Below are 17,951 nucleotides of genomic sequence, written 5' to 3' on the forward strand. Positions count from 1 at the left end.
CCTTGAAGAAGACAAGGTCCATATTGCCTCCTCGGACAATTTCATTGTACTGGACCATGAATGTGCCAAGACGTTCTTTAAGAATTTCCAGCGTCTCTACAAGTTCATACACCTTTGGCGCCTCCAGGTCTGCATCTTCAGGCTCTTCTCCTAAAGCAGGTTAAACGGGTACAGTGAAATTCTAAACTGGTCAAACTTGTATTGGTCACAGCAATTTGCAGTTAGATTTATTTCTTGGTATCACTTTGAAACCAGGGTTATTGAAAATCATTGAATATACACGCAATGCACTAAAACTAACTAGACGTTGTTAATGAGCAAAGAGTTGTTTTACACAGACTGCCACTTCTTAATGCTGTTACGTTTTACCAGTCTCAAATGACATTATTATTTAAACAGTCACCACGAAACGTTCACTCATAATGATTAAATGTAAAACAACAACAACAACAATAATCGACTACCTCGCGAAGGTATTATAAGAGAAATAAAGAATATCGTTGACAGAGATAGCTCAGGCGAGCCAAGTAATGATAGGTCACAAGACTGATGATAAGGACAACATGCTAAAGCTCGGTAGCTTTCAGTAAAATTCCACAACAGAAAATTTCAAACAAACTCAGTTCCATCGAATGCTCAAACGTCAGGATTTCATTCATGAGCTTAGAAAAAAAGAACACAAAAGGCAAGTCAAAGTCGAAAGCAAATAGACTTCAAATAAAGATGCCTCCATTACCGGTCGAACAGAAGACGAAGAGAAAGAAGAATAAGATAAGCTATGTAAAGTTTACCTGGGCCCCTGGGCCCACCAGAAGTAGTCTTTGTCAGCCCTTTTTCTTTTGTAGCTTTCTTGTCCCTGTCTTTTTTATTACCTTCAGGAAGAACTGAAGACATAGAAAGGAAAGACGACAAGAACAAGAAGTACTAGAAATAAGAGAAGACCAGATTAACAGATTGGAATAGGGAGAGAAGAAAAGAAGACATTTCAAAAGAAGGTTATATATCAAAGAAAAAGGTCGCCTTTCGCTCCAGTAATTTTTTTTCCATACAAACCCTTCTAAATTTCCAGACATACTAACACATAAAATTTTACGTTTATGTGTCAGTCACCCGCACGTTGGTCCATTAGATAATTTCCTCATGCTCATTTCCGTCCTGGGTATAGAGAAGAGAAAAGTAACTTCCCAAAAATTCAAATTTGTGAAATTATAAGAATGGATGGCATATTCAGAAAGAACAAGATGAAAAAAGCCAAAAAATCAGCTTGTTAATGCAAATTGGCGGGGAGATATAAACACCTTTAAGCTCTGATGACTCCATAAGAATCCTTCTGAAATTGGCTTGGATCCCGAAGTTTACGATCCAGGCCTATTCTAGAGGGATTTATATGGAATCGTCGGAACATAATGCTTATAACTCCCGCCAAGTGCACGAACAGGCTGATTTTTGGCAAAAGCTGAACATTTTTCTCCTGGCTTGTTCTCTTTGGATATACCAGCCTATCCCATAATTTCACAAATTTAGTGTTTGTGACGTCATCACTTCTCTTCTCTATTACGTTATATCCCATAATTTTTGCATAAAGAGGTCACGCGACTCCAGGCAGCTAAGTCTGAACACACTTCATACCTGTGGGCTCGGGAGGATCCCTCATGAAATCCACAAAGTAGGGCTCTGCGTCTAACAAAGTTGCTGTTTCAGCATCAAAATCTTCCTCTATAACCTGCTTTAAAGTCTTTTCAAACCAGTCCTTGTCCTGCTGGTTGGTAAATCGATCAGCGATGACGCGATTACACTCATGTTTCCACAGGTTTAGGAACAGCTTGGCAGTCGTAGCCACTTCAGAAGTCACTGTCAGCATCCCCTAAGGTCATATAAGTAGTGTACGAGTGTCAGAAGGAGACCGCTATAAATAGCTATTGCTATTTATTTACTTACGTTCGCCAATTCTTGGCAGGGTCACCGCAACTGCGCGACTAGAGCCAATTACTGCGGGCCTATAACAGTCCCTCGCCCCAGTGGAGATAGACCATCGTCTCCTACTCTTTACGAACAGTGTGTGGGTTCTTTAACTTAACACCGAATTTGTATGTGCAAGGGTCGTCCTTATCCGAGAGGACTAGAAAGTCTTTTCGTTTGAAGATGCCTCTACCAAAGTAGCACTTTCTCCTCAGTTATTTAAGGACCCTAAGTGTCGGTCTCGCGCTCGGTAGACCGGCGCTTATCCAATTGAGCTAATCGGGTGGCGGTAAAAACCATGATAATAATAATTGGCTATTGCTTCCTATGTTTTACAACTTGCCACAATATTACTACAATATTGCCACTGTGCTCATTATCATTTTTTCTTTATTGAAATACCATTATTTTTCTTAACGCGACAGTCAAAATCAACACCTCACGAATGAAAGTTTCATGAGGATTAAGAGTTGTTTGCATTAATTTCAAAACTGATTATACTCGTCGCTTTCATATTTAGTTACGGAGAAATGCAAGGCAGTTCTCACCCCCTAGGCTTAAACTAACTTTTACAACCGTAGTAACGAAATTTTCACCTGGGTGCGAGAGACTTCACGCGCGGTTTCTAGAATCGGTCAAGTCTTTATAGTAACCCGCGCAGAAATAAGACATAACTCCGCGTTTTTTCTCGCGGTTTCGCCCCACGCGTAAGAAAAATCCTGGTATCCAGGGTAACGAAATTTAATCTACTGAAAATTCCTGCCTCTCAAGAGTAAAAGAATCGAGCATCAACAGAGGGTCTACCACGTTGTCGTACCTGCCAAATTCTACTGAGATCTCTCAGATTGAAAATGTAATGGAACTTGGCTGGTGTAGGCAGCATCTTGACCTTGGTCTTCTGCCACAACTTTCGTGTACACGAAACCAAAGGATTAACCATTTTCTGGACCTCTTGAGGAAATTCACGTTCGTTATTGAAATAACCACAGCCGATTGAACTGAAAATTTTATCGATGGAAGCATTGGCAGGCAGCGTGCAATTGAGAATGGTAAATTGGCGCTTCAGACGGCTTGGAATGTCGTTGCGACCTCCACCTGGCTGGATCATGGCCGCCACGAACTGTATGTCAACAATACTGGTGAAATCACCAGGTTTGTCCAGGCTGTAAAACCCCTTCATTTCCATGACTTGCCTGACAATTTCGTTCGTAATCTAATATAGAGAAAAAGATGTGATCATTCACAACATTGGCCTGAGATGATTTTAATCCCTTTAGAAATTTCCCTTGGCTCTACATAACTTGTTGACGTAAAACGTGTTTCATACGTTATATCTTTAGACGCCTTTTGGTTAACTTTTATAGAGAAGAACACATTCTGGCCATTTTCCAAAACCACCAATTGTTTTTGTCCCGGTGGATACATTTACTCTTGTTTTAGCCTCTCTACAACATCAAAAAGGTTTTCGGTTTTGTGGAGAGGGCAACACCAATGGTAGAAAACAGACCACTGTATTTAATGTATCGCGCTGCTTCTCACTTAGGGAAAAATGTTGGGCTGGGCTACGGGAGGGGTACGGACTGTAGGTGGACAGTTTCCCAGAATCATATACTGATCATCTTGCTTGCTTGTCCGTTAGCTTGAATTTTACAGCAAAAAAGTCCTTCTTTGTCTAATTAGCGACATTAATTCCTACTTACCTGATCTCCCCACTCGTTGATCACAGGCATGTTGATGTCGTCAATAAAAACTGTCATTTTCTTGCCAGCTGGTGGACCGTATGTTGTACCCATTCGCTTATCCACGTAACTCTCCACAGTACGCTGTTTGAAACCACAAGAGAAGTATATGGTGAAAAATCAAACTGCACAGTGCACTTCTGTTAACCCCAAATATGGTTAAGGCAACAAGATATAAATGTTGCTCGTTAACAATAGACCTTATTCACGATACCCGCCATCTTTGCATACGCCTTAGGATCGATGGGCCATTAGCAATGTCTCGTGGTCTCTCAGGGGGCAAACAATGAATAAAATTTGCCAATACGAGTAATCGCGGTCGAATTTGTTTATTCTAACAAAACGAGTCGACTATTTATTAGTCATTCAACATGTACAGTTCGAGTTTTGACAAGTTTTACGTCATTATTACATGTTGAACGGACATCTACGGTCGCCATCGCTTCCAAATAAAGTTACAATGAACAGTTTCACTAATAACTTGCCACTAGCGTCTTCAAGATAAAAAGCTCTTCATTTTCTTTTGTCTAGAATATACAAACTCGACCGCGATTTCTTGTATTGGAAGAGTTTATCACTTGTTTGCCCCCTGAGAAACCACGTGACATAGAAACCACGTGACATTGCTTTTATCCCATCAGCCCTAAAGCGCATGCAAAGATGGCGTGTATCGTGGATAAGATCTATTGAAGACAAGTTTTTAGCAACACAATGTCTTCTTATAACAATCCGAATGCGGAGAATAGGGATTTCACAATAGACTGTATACTAGTAAGACTTTTCAAACTATCTTTGGGTAATTTCGATAGCAAATGTTGAGAAATGCACTGCGTCAATATAGGTGGTTTTCATGCAATCTTGGGTGACACAATTAACAATGGTGAAATGAACAAATGCTGGTGGACAAACAAAACGAGCTAATAAGCGATCTTTTGTTTACTGTCCACCAGCATGGCGGCGATGACGTCACGTGAAAACCACCTATACGAGGGTGCCATTGGCTGCCGCAGTCCTTGGCGCTATTGGTCCGTTTATACCTGAGCTTACTGTATGAATAAATGTGATAAGTGAAGTAATAGCAAAAGCCAACTTCCTGGCAATAGCGTGAAACACTCTTCTGGTAGATGCGAATGTTACTCAAACTTACCTGGAACATGTTTGGAGTGGTCGCAGATGAGAAGTTAACAGATTTGACGAGATGTTGTTCCGGGTCATATTTGTTACAGTATCCTTTCATCATGACAGTTTTGGCTGAACCCTGTTCACCAATTAACAACACTGCCTGTAGACGGACACGGAATGAAAATCAAATACATATAAAAATAAGTATTTCTTTCGCGCCTATGGCAAAAATGGCTGCTTTAGCTGATAAAATGGTGATACAACAGAAATGACATTTTCACGATAGCGTCATTTCATTACGAATATCAGAATGAATTTCTCACTCAAATTTAGGGTGGATTCTCTTGGAACATACTCGTGTAGGTGTCGCATTTGCCTGCTGGAATTTTTTACTGTTTATAGGCTTACAAACACAAAAAAAATTCAAGCGGGCAAATGCGACAGGGGCACCCAACGACGGTTTCCTCCCAAATACATTGAAAACACTTTTTAGGCTATCCAGAGTGCTTTTAGTTTTTTTAGAAATACATTCTAATCGGCGCTACAACATTCACATCTCTTCGGTCATCTTAGGGCAACTTGAGTCTTTTCGAAATTACCAGGGCTTCAGTATTATTTTCCCGAAAATTTTAGGTGGTATTTAAAGTTTTACGAAAGTGGGAATTTTTCTGATTCCTTTTTTTCATCGCATTTTCGAATCCGAAAATTTTAGGTTTCCTTTTTCTGCGAAAAATGGCTAAACTGAGTAGTGAAATGCGCAAACCTTCAGGAAATCGTAGGGAATTTATTAGATAAGCTTCAAAATTAAACATGAATGGAACGGTTATCTAGAAATTCTTAGCCTTCCTCAAGGTATAGGAATTTCTAGGCAATTTTTGCTTCTCCGAACAGATATTTTTTACAGAAAACTATCATTGGGTACCCCTGATGCGACACCTTTACGCCTGTGTTGCAAATGAATCCACCCTTAATTGTTGGCTTCACACTAGAAGCGAAGTTAGTTTCAAGTAAGCACTTGATTCAAGTGCACTTGCAAATCTTAAGTCGCTGTGTAGAAAACATGGCTTCACACTTGTCAATACAGTATATTACTTGTAATAAAAGCTATCAATCTCTCCGTTCATAAGAATCTTGGGACTGCTGCACGTGCACATCGTGCACATGGTTTCCATTTGTCATTGGTCAAGTGTGTTCTCAAGTGAGGTGTAGACCATACTTTAGGGCGAACTTCGGCTTCTTCGGACTACGAACGTTTCCATGGTCACCAAGTAAACTTGAAGTAGGTACATTTCACCCCTTCACACTCAAAGTAGGTTCCAAGTACACTCAGCGTGCAAAGAAAGTAGTGTTCCATAGCCCGGGGCTAGTGGATTTTGCTATCGGGCTGGTGAATTCTGTTTTTAACTTGCCCGACAGGCAAGTGATGTTTCTTGAGGAATTGGAATAACAGAAGAACTGTGAAATCAAACCTTTTGGGGCTAGTTGAAATGACATATGGGCTAGTAAATGCTAGCTTCAGCTTGCCCAAATGGCAAGTTGTAAAAACGATTTTCTTTGCACCCTGACACTTACATTATACTTGAAGCTCTGGAGTGAAGCCAACAAATATTCCCATGTAAGGTTAAATTACCATAACCAGCCGCCATAATTTACGTTTTACAAGCTACACCGGAGACGTACAAAGTACCTTCCAACTTATTTATTCAAGACGCTGGGTATTGCTCCGGCCCCGGGAATCAAACCCGCGACCTGTCATTCGGTTTACTGGAGATTTATTAACAAAGCTCATCCAGCTATTACTGACGAAATTTTGTATTTGTTGTCAAATGACACTAAAGTGTGAATATCCTCTATAAAAATCACTGCATTTACCTTGCTCTGTTTGGCCAGAGCGTGGATGAGGTAGTCTGTTCGAGTGTTGTCAACGTTTGGTACAAGAATGGACGCATACTCAGGAATACTGGTCTTGGGATATTCATAAACTGGAACCTGAAATAATCATGTGACATGTACATTATCATTGCAGCACAGAGGAAAACCTGAGACGTTAATTGAGGCTCGTTCACAGGGGCGATTACATTCGCGTGCGATAAGTTGTTTCAATCTTTTCTAGTGATCCTTCATCTTTAGAGGACTTGGAGAACACAACAACAAAATCAATCAACTACACGTTTTTATTTTCTTAAGGGAAAGAAAATGACTTTCTTTTAAACTCCACCAATCTCAGTGGCAACATAAAAACAAAATTCCCTGACTTTTCGTACTGACCTTGCCTAAAACTAAGATTTCTCTCTTTTTTGGCAGCATTCGTTCACTTTTCGCTAGTCTGCTACACAGCCGTTTTTAGTGTCGTAACGCAACGCTCCTCCCCAGCGTTGCGTGACGACACTTAAAACGGCTGTTGTAGCAGACTATCTTGTCGCCGGACTGGAGTGAAAAACAAAGTTTTTTATCCTGCGCAGACAACTTACCCTTTCAGACCAATGTTCCCATTCCCCTTGTTCGTTAACCAAGAATTCAAAAATTGTGTCCAGTCCCTCAGCAGGGGGCATGTTGAAGCTTCCTTTTCCCACTAAAAAATCTTCCATCTGCAAGGGGCCAAAAAGAGTACATCCCATTTACTCCTCTTGCTTCCTTAGACAAGAAACGTTGCTCTAGACTGTTTCTCTGCACCCAGGTGTATTTTACAGTAGGCCACTTCCGAGTTCCAAAAACCCTCACTTTCAAAATGAGACCGAGTGGACAACCTCTCTTTTGAAAATGAGTTTTATTCGCATGTGATGAAAAATCGTTTCCGTATTAAAGACTGAGCAATTAACCTCGTTTTGATACAGAGGCCCGAGGAAACTAGGAAATGGTCTATTCATAGGACTAGGCGAGATTGAACAGTGTCCCCTCCAGGTTTGGCGACACAGAGGAGGGTGTGGTGTACAATTCTCGCTATTGAAAAAAAAAACCGCTGAGCTCAGCTTGTGGGCGATCTGAGTCTTACGTGCACTGCGTACAAATAAATAAAATAAATAAATAATAAATAAAAAGTACGTCACAAAAGGATTGATGCGAATCATGCTCGTAAAAAAAACCTTTTTCCGATCATCCAGTTCAAGCAATGCTCCAACACTCCACATGAGAGAGAATACAAACAACTTTGATAGATGATTGGCATCTGCTGGTTTAGGGGCATCCTCGCCGGGAATTAAACCTTCCAGAATGTTCATGGCTTGAACAATGTTGTTACACTCCAAAACCTGCACAAGAGAATGTGTAACGTAAATGATCGAATAAGCGCACCCCACAACCACCCCCCGAATAAGCGCCCACGTTTGAGGCTTAAAGAAGTTCTTCAAACGTAGTGAACTAGCTTAATCTTAGGCGGAATAGATCGCTAGTCAATTCAAGCAATAAATTCACCTTAACGGTAATATATTCTTAATAAAGAGACAAGGTATTCATGGAAATTGTGTTTAGTAAGTATTGTGACGCTTAAGTGACGCTTTAAGTGACGCTTAGGATCAGTACGTTTAGTGTGTTTTAACCGTGTTTAAAAGAATATGACTCGACGAAAATTGACCAGTTGTCAGATAAATTAATGAAGCATAAGGATCATTCGTTCATTTGCCTGAGAGACAACAGGTTACGCATGCGTATGCGCAATTGTTTGATATGTGTTTGGGAGCCTAAATCTTATAATGTCGACCTCCTTGCGAAATCGAATTCAAGTTAAAAATTTTTAACCTAGGTTGATTCTAAACTTCCTTTGTCTCCTAGCCCTAATTACAGTCAAACCCTCCCAAGCAGGTTTGACTGTAATTATGGATTAAGGCTAGGAGACATGGGAATCAACCGAGGTTAAACAATTTTAACCGGAATTTAATTTTGACCTGTGACATAACCACCAGTACCGCTTGGGATACACTTCCGACACAGAAGAGCACACGCCGCCGGCACCAAGAGCCATAATAGGTCTTCACCGCCGACAAGGCTGCGAAGGTGAACTTGAGTCAACTTCGCAGGTATGCCGACGGCAAAGGCTGAGATAACTATTGCTGCCTATTTTGTTCTCCTATCGGAACAGTGTCCTAGGTAGTAATGGCGCCTATATCGTAGGTAATACGGCGGAATAAGACAACCTGAACCAGACTTTAAAAAAAAGGAAGCAGGACAAAAGTAACAGTCAAATCAAACCAAACACGAGGCTTGCTTCGGGAATCAGCCCACGCCAAACGACTGTAAAAACCAGATAGATGTATAGTCACTTTTACGTGAAACGTGAATCGGCAAGCGTCAGATTCAAGGTGAGAAATTCTCAAAATAGAATATGAGCAGATAAAAACAGCTCAAAAAATTCTTATGACGTGAATCTACTGATTTCAGTGTAGCTATAATAAACAGGAAACAACAAGTTAAGGGTAAACTTGGTGACGTGGCACAAGTGCAAGTTTGCCGTAAATCTCTCTAATGTTACAGCGTCCATGTTTCCTTAGAGAACATAGATTATAACCTGTAAAACCTCCGTAATACACTAGAGGACATCAAAGAGACAAAGCGAAGTGTCCATATTACAGAGGTGGGGATTGTGTGAGGTATAGAGTATTTGGGCCCAACAAAACTGTACATAAGTGTAACAGACATTGGAAATTACGAAGTTTTGCATCTATCAGGCCGAGAGATGTTTCTGCAAAAAAGGTGTCCGTAGGGTCAAGTTCGACTTTACCCACACTTCAGCTTATACAGTTTTAAATACTGAGTAGAATATGGTAAAATTGCCCTTTCATTAATTTTAGTGCATGAAAGGAAACTCTTTCACTTACTTCCATCTTTGGGAAACAGTTCTGCATCACAAATGATCGTAGCTCGTCGAAAACGCTTTCAAACAGCGGGAATAGAACATCTCTTTCTAGCTGTGGACGAGTGTTCAACCAGCCCTACAAACAAAAGTTACGTGAGGTGAATGGCTTTAGTTAATTAACGAGCGAGAAGTTTACAAAAGAGCGGTTTTAATAGAAGCAGGCATTCGGTGTCGATGTGATCAGCGTAAATAACCTCCCCCACCCCGATCAGGAGTCAAAACGCACTGACGGTGACCTTTCCACACGAGTTAGCCTGCATTATGCGTCGTCTTTATGTATTTCCTAACCTAATCGTCCAAGTCATTTGCGTAAAGCGATAGGGGAATTTACCTGTAGAATAGGTTTCCAGTCCAGCGCAGAAGAGCTCATGTAAACCATACCATTTCTTGTAGGGAGGAAAAGGAGAAAACGAGTTAAATTTAAAAAGAACTGTTTAATTCACTTAAATAAAGAATAATGCCAAGAGAGAGAGAGGGGGATAATGCCTGAGCTCTAAGGCCTTCCTAAATATAAGCCGCAGCGCGGTCGGGTGGCCAGCTAGGAGCGAAAGCATTATCCAATTTAATGTCCATTTCCATTGTGGTAGAACCAGCAGGTCCGGTTGTTCAAAAGTTGGATAGCGCTATCCACCGGATAAATCGCTATCCAGAGGATACCGTATTTATTCGATTAACCGCCCTGGGCGCTTATTAAATGTTTGGACCTTGAGAGTGGGCGCTTATTCTAGGCAGGGCGCTTATTTAATTATCAACATTTCCAGCAAGTGTAGTATGTGTATTTTGCAACAAAACAATAAATGGTAATAACAGAACGCGAAAATGTAACAAAGCAAGGTTCCTGTAAAATACTTTGAAGAAAACTCCGTCTTCGGGGAAGTCTCTTATTAGTCCTTATTCAGTTTTAGGGGTGGTCGCTAATTTGAGTTTGAGTGGGAATGGGAGGAAGGTGTGGTGGGGTGGGCGCTTATTCGAGGCTGGCCGCTTATTAACTTTTTCTGCCTTTAGGATGGGCGCTTATTCGAGGTGGGCGCTAATTCGAGGTTGGGCACTTATTCGAATAAATACGGTAAGTATTACGAAAACCAATTGAGCTATCCTTTGGATAGTAATTTATCCAGTGGATAGCGCTATCCACCTTTCAAACGACTGGGGCCAGGTCTTTTTTGTGTTCACTGAAGACTGACAACCGTCCCTTTTCCACTTTACTAACCTGCTGCCCCATATATTGGAAATAAATATCAGTCTAAAAAGAAGGAAGGGTGCTTTACATCTAAAATGACGACTTTACCTTGACACTGTGGCAGGAGAGGCGTTGTCGATGTTGTGGGGCTCAAACACGACTTTGCAGTTTGGAGCCATTGGAATACGATCACCGTTTGCCAGTGTTAGAGTTTTATTGTCGTCTAACACGCTGTTAAGGTTCTCAATCCAGATAGCGTCCACAGGACCGTCAAGAACAATCCATATGTGTTCCCCCTGAAATGCATGACCCAATCGTTCGTTGGATGAGACGTGTATCGCAAAACCTCGTGAAGCTCGGGGGAGAGTGGCGCGTAAAATGATAGGGATGGGAGGGAGGGAGAGAAATAGAGTAAACTGTGAAACTGGAAGGGGCGGGTTTCAAATTCTAACATTACTCCGAGGCTTTAGGGACAAAAGTGCAAATTTTTCACGACTCCATTGTCTCACAATTCCCAGAAGAGACTTGAGCACAAAGAAAATCAAACCAAATATAGAAAAATGACCAGAAAGCCTCGGAGTCTTGTTAGAAATTTAATATATCGTACGTTTGCTGTTGGAAGCTGAGACACTTTGTATATTTCAATTAATAACTGAAAGCGGATATTGAGAGTGTTTAATCTGAAATATACAAAACTGAATTGTACCTCCAAAATTACCTCAGGTTTACAGATAAGGGGACAAACTAAGCAAAGTTCTTCAGTAAAGTTCAAAGGTGTTTTGCACTATAAACTTGACAGTCAGGCTTGAGTCGTTAATAAAGCATAGAGGCACATTCTGAATACATGTGTGTATCGGGTGAGAATTTCTTAACTACAAACTTCTAGTGCTTTATCTTGTGATTGTGATTCATTTCTACTGAACCGGAAAACTCACCTTCTTAGCTCTCAGTGTTCGTCTCCACAGCGTGGAAAAGATTCCGTCAGTCCAGTCATTAGTAGAGACATCTAGTCTGCCAAACATCTGGGGTGCTGTGATGGCCTACAATAGAAAACAAAGTTGCATTTAAAGTCACTGTCACTATATGTGATGTTAAGGAATTGCGGTGGGTTGTTAAAATAGTTAACGAAAAAATAGATGAATGGCCCCCAAAAAGCACCTGGCCTTAAAAAAAACATGGCAGCTGTATCGTCAAAGGCCAATAAAACTAAAGGTTTCTGAAAGCGTCCTTGCAACAAAGGCCTGTCATCAAAAGACACAACACTCTGCGATGAAAGACCGTCTGTACCCTTCGGCGTTTCGATGCCTTTCCAAACCTTTCCAAAATTGGACTAACTTACTTACCTACACTACATAACATTACAGCAAAGTGGCTAAGGTACCAGCTTCGACGAAGCTGAAACCACAAAAAAGTTCACTGTTAATTTAATACCTTCGGGTTCATACGGAACTCTTTGTGTGGTGCACCACACTGAGTCATGGCCTTCATAAGAATATGAATACACTTGGTCTTTCCAGCACCACTCGGGCCAAGAGCCATCATGCCGTGACGAACACGTTGGGTCTCATACAACTACAACAACAACAACAAAACAAAATAAGGTTATTAAGAATAACAGCTTTCCAAGACAGATAGTAAATGGTTTGAGGGAGTCATAAGTAGGTGGAATATGATCGTCCGGGCGAGCGTAGTCCTAAATACGTTTGTTGTTGACGGTGAATGAAGAATAGAAAATACTGCCTATGAATCTTCTCGTCGCCATGCGTAGCAAGTGTCCGAAAACCTCTGAAATAAGGTCTAAAAAACCACACTCGCCGGGACCATACTTTCACTTAATAAAAAAAGTCGAACCCCGCTTAGTGCGGACACCTCGTTATTACGGACAGTTTGCTTTGTCCCTTGGGAAACGCCTTCCTTACATTTTCTCTAAATTCAACCCGCTTAATACGGTCACTTCCTATGGCCCATCAGTGTCCGTATTGAGGTGGTCTGACTGTGTCCATTTTCTGTCCTTCTTTTGAGATTTTAGGTTTACTATTGGTTTGTAGTAGAATAACGAAACAGTAAGAGGGGAGTGGACTATAACAGAAATATTTTTTTCTTAAAACAGCGCGCTCTACTTATTTATTAGCAACCTTGGTTATCCAAGAAAGAAATAAAACCTGAATCAGCTTGAGAGTCCAAGGCGGATGGTTTACAAGTTTTGCCTCCTCCACGCAATCAGCAATAGCTTGTTCAATATCCGGGTAACCTGCTTTGTCGAGAGTAAGGCCTGGGAATAAATCGTCGATCAAACTCATGAACAGCGGTTCATCTTCGTCGACCAGTTTACTCAAGTTCATGTCACGAAGAACTCTCATCACGATACGATCTTCACCGTCCTGTTAACAGAAATTAAAGAGAATTTTAGGTGTTGATTCACACGGAACCACTATAATCGTACAAAAATTCAGACGCGCTTGCCATTCAAAGTTCAGTGGGCACAGAGCGAGAATATTGCATGGTCCCTTGAGAACAAAGTATCCGGTCAAATTTTTCAACCAATCGAAAGTTCGTCCGGTGCCGTGTGAAGGTAGCCTTAGTGTCACGTGCTGCATGGACAATTTCATAGCTTTCACATTTTCTTAGGAGCTCAATGAAGAATCTGGATATTCATTCTCGAAGCGTAGTTTGAAAAATATGCCGTCGGATCAAAACTAAAAGCGTGAGACATGCGCAGAAAAAAATAACGTTACCTCCGGGTTGGCTCTCTTTACTGCTCCAAGTGTTCTGAGAACTGACAAGATGTTACGAAGACCAAAATCGTAATGCACCTAGTTAGAAAAAGAAGACGTCAATACTTCTGTTTGTTCGCTTATCACTTACCCAATAAATTATAACCACTTGATAGCAGTGTAATTTAAAGAAGTATGTTAGCAAAAACATATAAACGTCAAATACACCTAAATACCGGTTCAAATAGAACTAAATCGAGTAATATGTGACAACAACGAGGTGAATAGCACTGGAGGCCTTCAGTCAACTCGATCTAAGACCGACCCCGTTGGAACCAGAATTAAATGACCGTCTTCGGCAAGTATCCGCTTTACACAAGAGAGGATAAAGGGGACAGAGAAGGCATCCCCCACACACACCCTATTTCATAGGTAATTCGTTTCGTAAGACCACAGATCCCAAGAGGGATTAGACAACAGCCAATCACATAGCGCGAATGTGTTCCGCGTGGATGACCCACGCTCAGAGCCACGCGTCCTTCACGAATTGACGCAGAACAAAATGGCAAAAGACGCGGAGAACGATATTGCTATTCGTTTTCTCGACGAAAACGACTAAAGAGAGATTTCTACTAAAGCGGTGTCAGCGAAATGGAAATTAAAAAAGAATCGTCCTTCCTCTCTTGTATAGAGCTAACAGTACAGCAGGGAAATCCTTAACACACTGAATATTCTCTCAGGATCATTATAATTTACAGTTAGAAGAGAACAATTTCTAGTTTGATATTTATTCTTTTATTAGTCTTTTATTATTCAACAAAAATAACACTTGGCGTCCTACTTGCTTTATTGTACAAACGACCGGTTTCAAAAGACCGGCGAAATTTCTCATTTTATTAAAGCACTGAGGTGACGACAACCTCGAGTTAAACTGATTTTACGAGTTGTCAAAGAATCCAGCGATTCCCTTTTTCCAGTAAAGCGCCGACTCATTCCGCTTCAATATTCAGAAATGCTCTCGATCTCTTTACGCTTTCATTGCCTTTCGCCCGACATGTTTTCACGGCGTTTAGTCATGCGAAACCTCCACGAAACATCCACGCAACGCGCGAGGTAACTTTATGCCGATTCTAAAAATAACTCGAGACGAATTACCTATGGAATAGGGTGTGTATGGGGGAAGCCTTCTCTGTCCCCATTATCCTCTCTTGCTTTACGGAGAGTAAATTGAACAGTTTGAACGACGGCAGAGATCCACTCTAGGTGTCCGTTTTAGGGAGGTCACATAGAGACACTTGACTAAAATATGCATTTTAAGATCATGGGAAATTGTCTACCCTTCCCCTAACCCAACGTTAACATGAACTTCCCACTTAAGGAAAAACGTTGGGTTAGGGGAGGGGTGGGTGGGCCAGAATATTATACTCAGTGCTAGTTACATGACTGACGAAGAACACAAAGCAGGTAAAGTTCACATTATAAAGCAAGAAGCTACTAACCTGTTTAGTGAGCTGTTCTTCGCACAGTTTGTAGAGAGTGAAAAACTTCTGAGCAAGAATAACGTTCTTGATGAAGCCACAAGAAGCTAGCTTGACCCTGATGATGATCTGTCGGTCAGGTACCATCATAGCCACGGTCCGGAACATAATTTTCAAGTTTTCCGGTAACTCCTGTCGGCCAGCATAACCTGGGTTCTATTCAAAGAAAGAGAAGGGAGTGACGTCACGTAATTTAGCTAAATAAAGCAATAGGAACTGGCAACGTGCCAAATTTAAAGAAATGTAACAGCCACATACAACAGTGAAGAGAGATACAAATAACACAGTGAATAGTGCAGAGCGCACGGACAGATAAAATTGAAGAAGAGTAAAAAGGATTGAATAGGCGTTTTTGAAAACTGTTCCTTCTACCCGCATTTCAAAGGTTACCCTTTTTGGGCATATCTACTTACTTTATTTCATATCACTAACATCGTCATACATATATAAAAAAAAAATCAATAGAATTTGTAGACGGGGCACGGAATAAGGGAATAATTACCCATATCATATACTGCACATATTGTACATAGTTAACTTGCATACCATTGTTAAGAAGATACCGAATTCAGGGTCCATGTCCACCTCATCCCCGTCAGTGAAAATAAACATTTTCTTCCGCTCTTTTTTGCACGTGAGCACCACGTGAATCTGCTGTGCTGCCACTGACAACACTGGAAGCTCAATACGGTTGAATTCATCAAAACAGCCCCAGCTTCCAGACTGAGCCAGTCCTACCATACAAAAAATAACAAAATCAATTATTTCTTAAAGCGAGGCATCCAACAAATTTCAGCTTGCATTTTCAATTGTTTTAAGTGTCAGCTGTCTCCATCTCAAACCCCACATAAGTGCAACTGCTCCAAAGATCACCACAGAACTCTCAAAAGTCATGCCCAATCGTCCGCGACAGGTAAAGTTTCCTATTAGGCAAGTAAATTTTATGCTCACTTGCCCAATGGGCGAAGGCCCAGGCGGGAAATTTCTAACCGAATCACAATCTCAGACAACGATACGCTGGTCATCAGCAAGTAAAATTTAAGCGCTGCTTGTCTTAAGGACAAGTTGACATTCATTTTTTTTCCAGTGCTCTCTGAAATAAAGTGGTTGAATAAAGAGAGTTACCTTTGTAGATACGGCCCAAACCACGGTAGTCCATTTGATCAGAGCAGTTAAAAACAACAACGAATTTACCCAAGGCTTTTCCCATGTCCTAAAACAAAGAACAAAAACCTTTATTGGTAAACTTTGTAGGAAAAAAAGGAATTTGTGGCCACCCTTGGGTTCAATCGTGGTGCGATGGTGAGAGCACTCGCCTGTCACAAATGTGGTCGAGGTTCGCATCCTGAAAGCGACACCATCTGTGTGTTACGCATGTTCTTGCTTATCGCCCTTGCTTCGAGAGGTTTTCCTCCCGGTACTCCGCCGGTCACGGTGATGATGATGGTGATGATGATGATAATGATGACGATCATCATCATCAAATCCTAAGTGGCAGGAGGCATAGCAGCAGACAATTTTGAAGCGTTGTCAAGGATTTGAACTCGGGACTACTAAAAAGAAATTCAGCTAACGATTAGGGTGAACTCGGAGGCTCCAGATTGCAAGTCGTCACTTTAATCACTCGGCAGCCACGCAACCTCCTCCATTCCCTCCTTACTTCCCCTTGTCCTGTACTCTCTTGACTTCGGAACAGTTTTGATATTTTGCATTTCACATTGTTTTGTTTTTGAGGCAGTTAACACACAATGTCATTTTAGAAAACATACCTTCGTGGTCTCAGTCTTTCCAGTCCCTGCCGGTCCAGCAGGAGCGCCACCCATTGACATACCAAGAGCCTGGGCCAGAGTGATGTAACACCTAAGCGGAAATATTAACGGTTCACCACTTTGCAAAAAGAAAACAACAATAATAACAAAACCAAAACACACATGTCCAAAACCACAACATTACAACAACAGTATCAGTCTTGAACAACACACTACGCAAGGTAGTTAGTCTGGACACATAATGCCTTGTGTGCCTGTCTTTATACTAGAAACGCATAACCAGACGAACTACAAAATGTTTGCCCAAGTTCGTCCAGACGGATATCGCGGTTGTGACTAGAATGGATACCTCAAAATTAGGTTGGTCACCTTATGTTTATTACACAACGCTATACTCTACACCACGCTTTACTATATTTAGGCGAATTTATTGAGCACGAGAACTTTTAGAAAAGTAGGGAAATCAGAGTAAGAGACAGTTGTGCAAGGAAAAGAGTTGAATAGAGGGTCTAGCACCGAAGTACAGTGATTAGGGTTAAGGTGACTCGACCCAGTTTTTTTGCGGGGGTACCATCCTACTTTGAAGCTCTCTGGTATCCCCGCCTTTACTTTTATCGTAAGTCTAACACATAGAATGGATAACATATAGATCAATCTACAATATAACATAAAATTTTTGGCGATCGGAGTAAATGTCACGTGGTTATAATGCCACGCCCCTTTGAGGTCTGAGTCGAAAATCTGCTGTTGCCGGCATTTTTTCGTTAAAATCTCTCGACTACACATAGTGCGCATTAGTGCCTTGCGCTGAACAGAGTTTCACCAAAATCGCAAAGACCCAATTCGAGAAATTCAGCGGTTTCCAAATTTAGGTCATAATTTATGCGAAAATGATAAGCAAACTTTACACGGATTATATCTAATAAACTATGAGATTCATCTCTGTATTTTGGGCATCCTTATAACAGATGGGTCCTTGACAGTCAGCAAAACGCTTTAGGGCCTTGTAAATGCGCGCGATTTCCAGCAAAGCAAACATATAGAAATTATAGTTTTCGCTATTTGTTGACGTTTGTCAGCG

At 41.2% G+C, this 17,951-nt stretch overlaps 1 protein-coding gene across 1 annotated transcript in view; it reads right to left on the bottom strand.

Moving 5' to 3' along the window:
• LOC140953798 (dynein axonemal heavy chain 5-like) overlaps positions 1 to 17,951 on the bottom strand; it is an 87,507-nt gene that overhangs the window by 25,327 nt on the left and 44,229 nt on the right. Inside the window, exons 50-68 of the mRNA XM_073403184.1 lie at positions 16,871 to 16,961; positions 16,227 to 16,314; positions 15,648 to 15,835; positions 15,063 to 15,257; positions 13,585 to 13,662; positions 13,012 to 13,230; positions 12,281 to 12,421; positions 11,785 to 11,889; positions 10,958 to 11,145; positions 10,001 to 10,055; positions 9,632 to 9,745; positions 7,904 to 8,068; positions 7,292 to 7,408; positions 6,693 to 6,809; positions 4,846 to 4,980; positions 3,660 to 3,782; positions 2,777 to 3,172; positions 1,630 to 1,864; positions 2 to 150 (exon numbers count right to left, since the gene is read on the bottom strand). Of these exons, the coding sequence (XP_073259285.1) occupies positions 2 to 150; positions 1,630 to 1,864; positions 2,777 to 3,172; positions 3,660 to 3,782; positions 4,846 to 4,980; positions 6,693 to 6,809; positions 7,292 to 7,408; positions 7,904 to 8,068; positions 9,632 to 9,745; positions 10,001 to 10,055; positions 10,958 to 11,145; positions 11,785 to 11,889; positions 12,281 to 12,421; positions 13,012 to 13,230; positions 13,585 to 13,662; positions 15,063 to 15,257; positions 15,648 to 15,835; positions 16,227 to 16,314; positions 16,871 to 16,961 (2,899 nt within the window). The remainder of the gene's footprint in view (position 1; positions 151 to 1,629; positions 1,865 to 2,776; positions 3,173 to 3,659; positions 3,783 to 4,845; positions 4,981 to 6,692; positions 6,810 to 7,291; positions 7,409 to 7,903; positions 8,069 to 9,631; positions 9,746 to 10,000; positions 10,056 to 10,957; positions 11,146 to 11,784; positions 11,890 to 12,280; positions 12,422 to 13,011; positions 13,231 to 13,584; positions 13,663 to 15,062; positions 15,258 to 15,647; positions 15,836 to 16,226; positions 16,315 to 16,870; positions 16,962 to 17,951) is intronic.

The sequence above is a fragment of the Porites lutea genome, chromosome 1 (genome assembly GCF_958299795.1).
Source record: "Porites lutea chromosome 1, jaPorLute2.1, whole genome shotgun sequence".
In the NCBI taxonomy this organism is placed as follows: Eukaryota; Metazoa; Cnidaria; class Anthozoa; order Scleractinia; family Poritidae; genus Porites; species Porites lutea.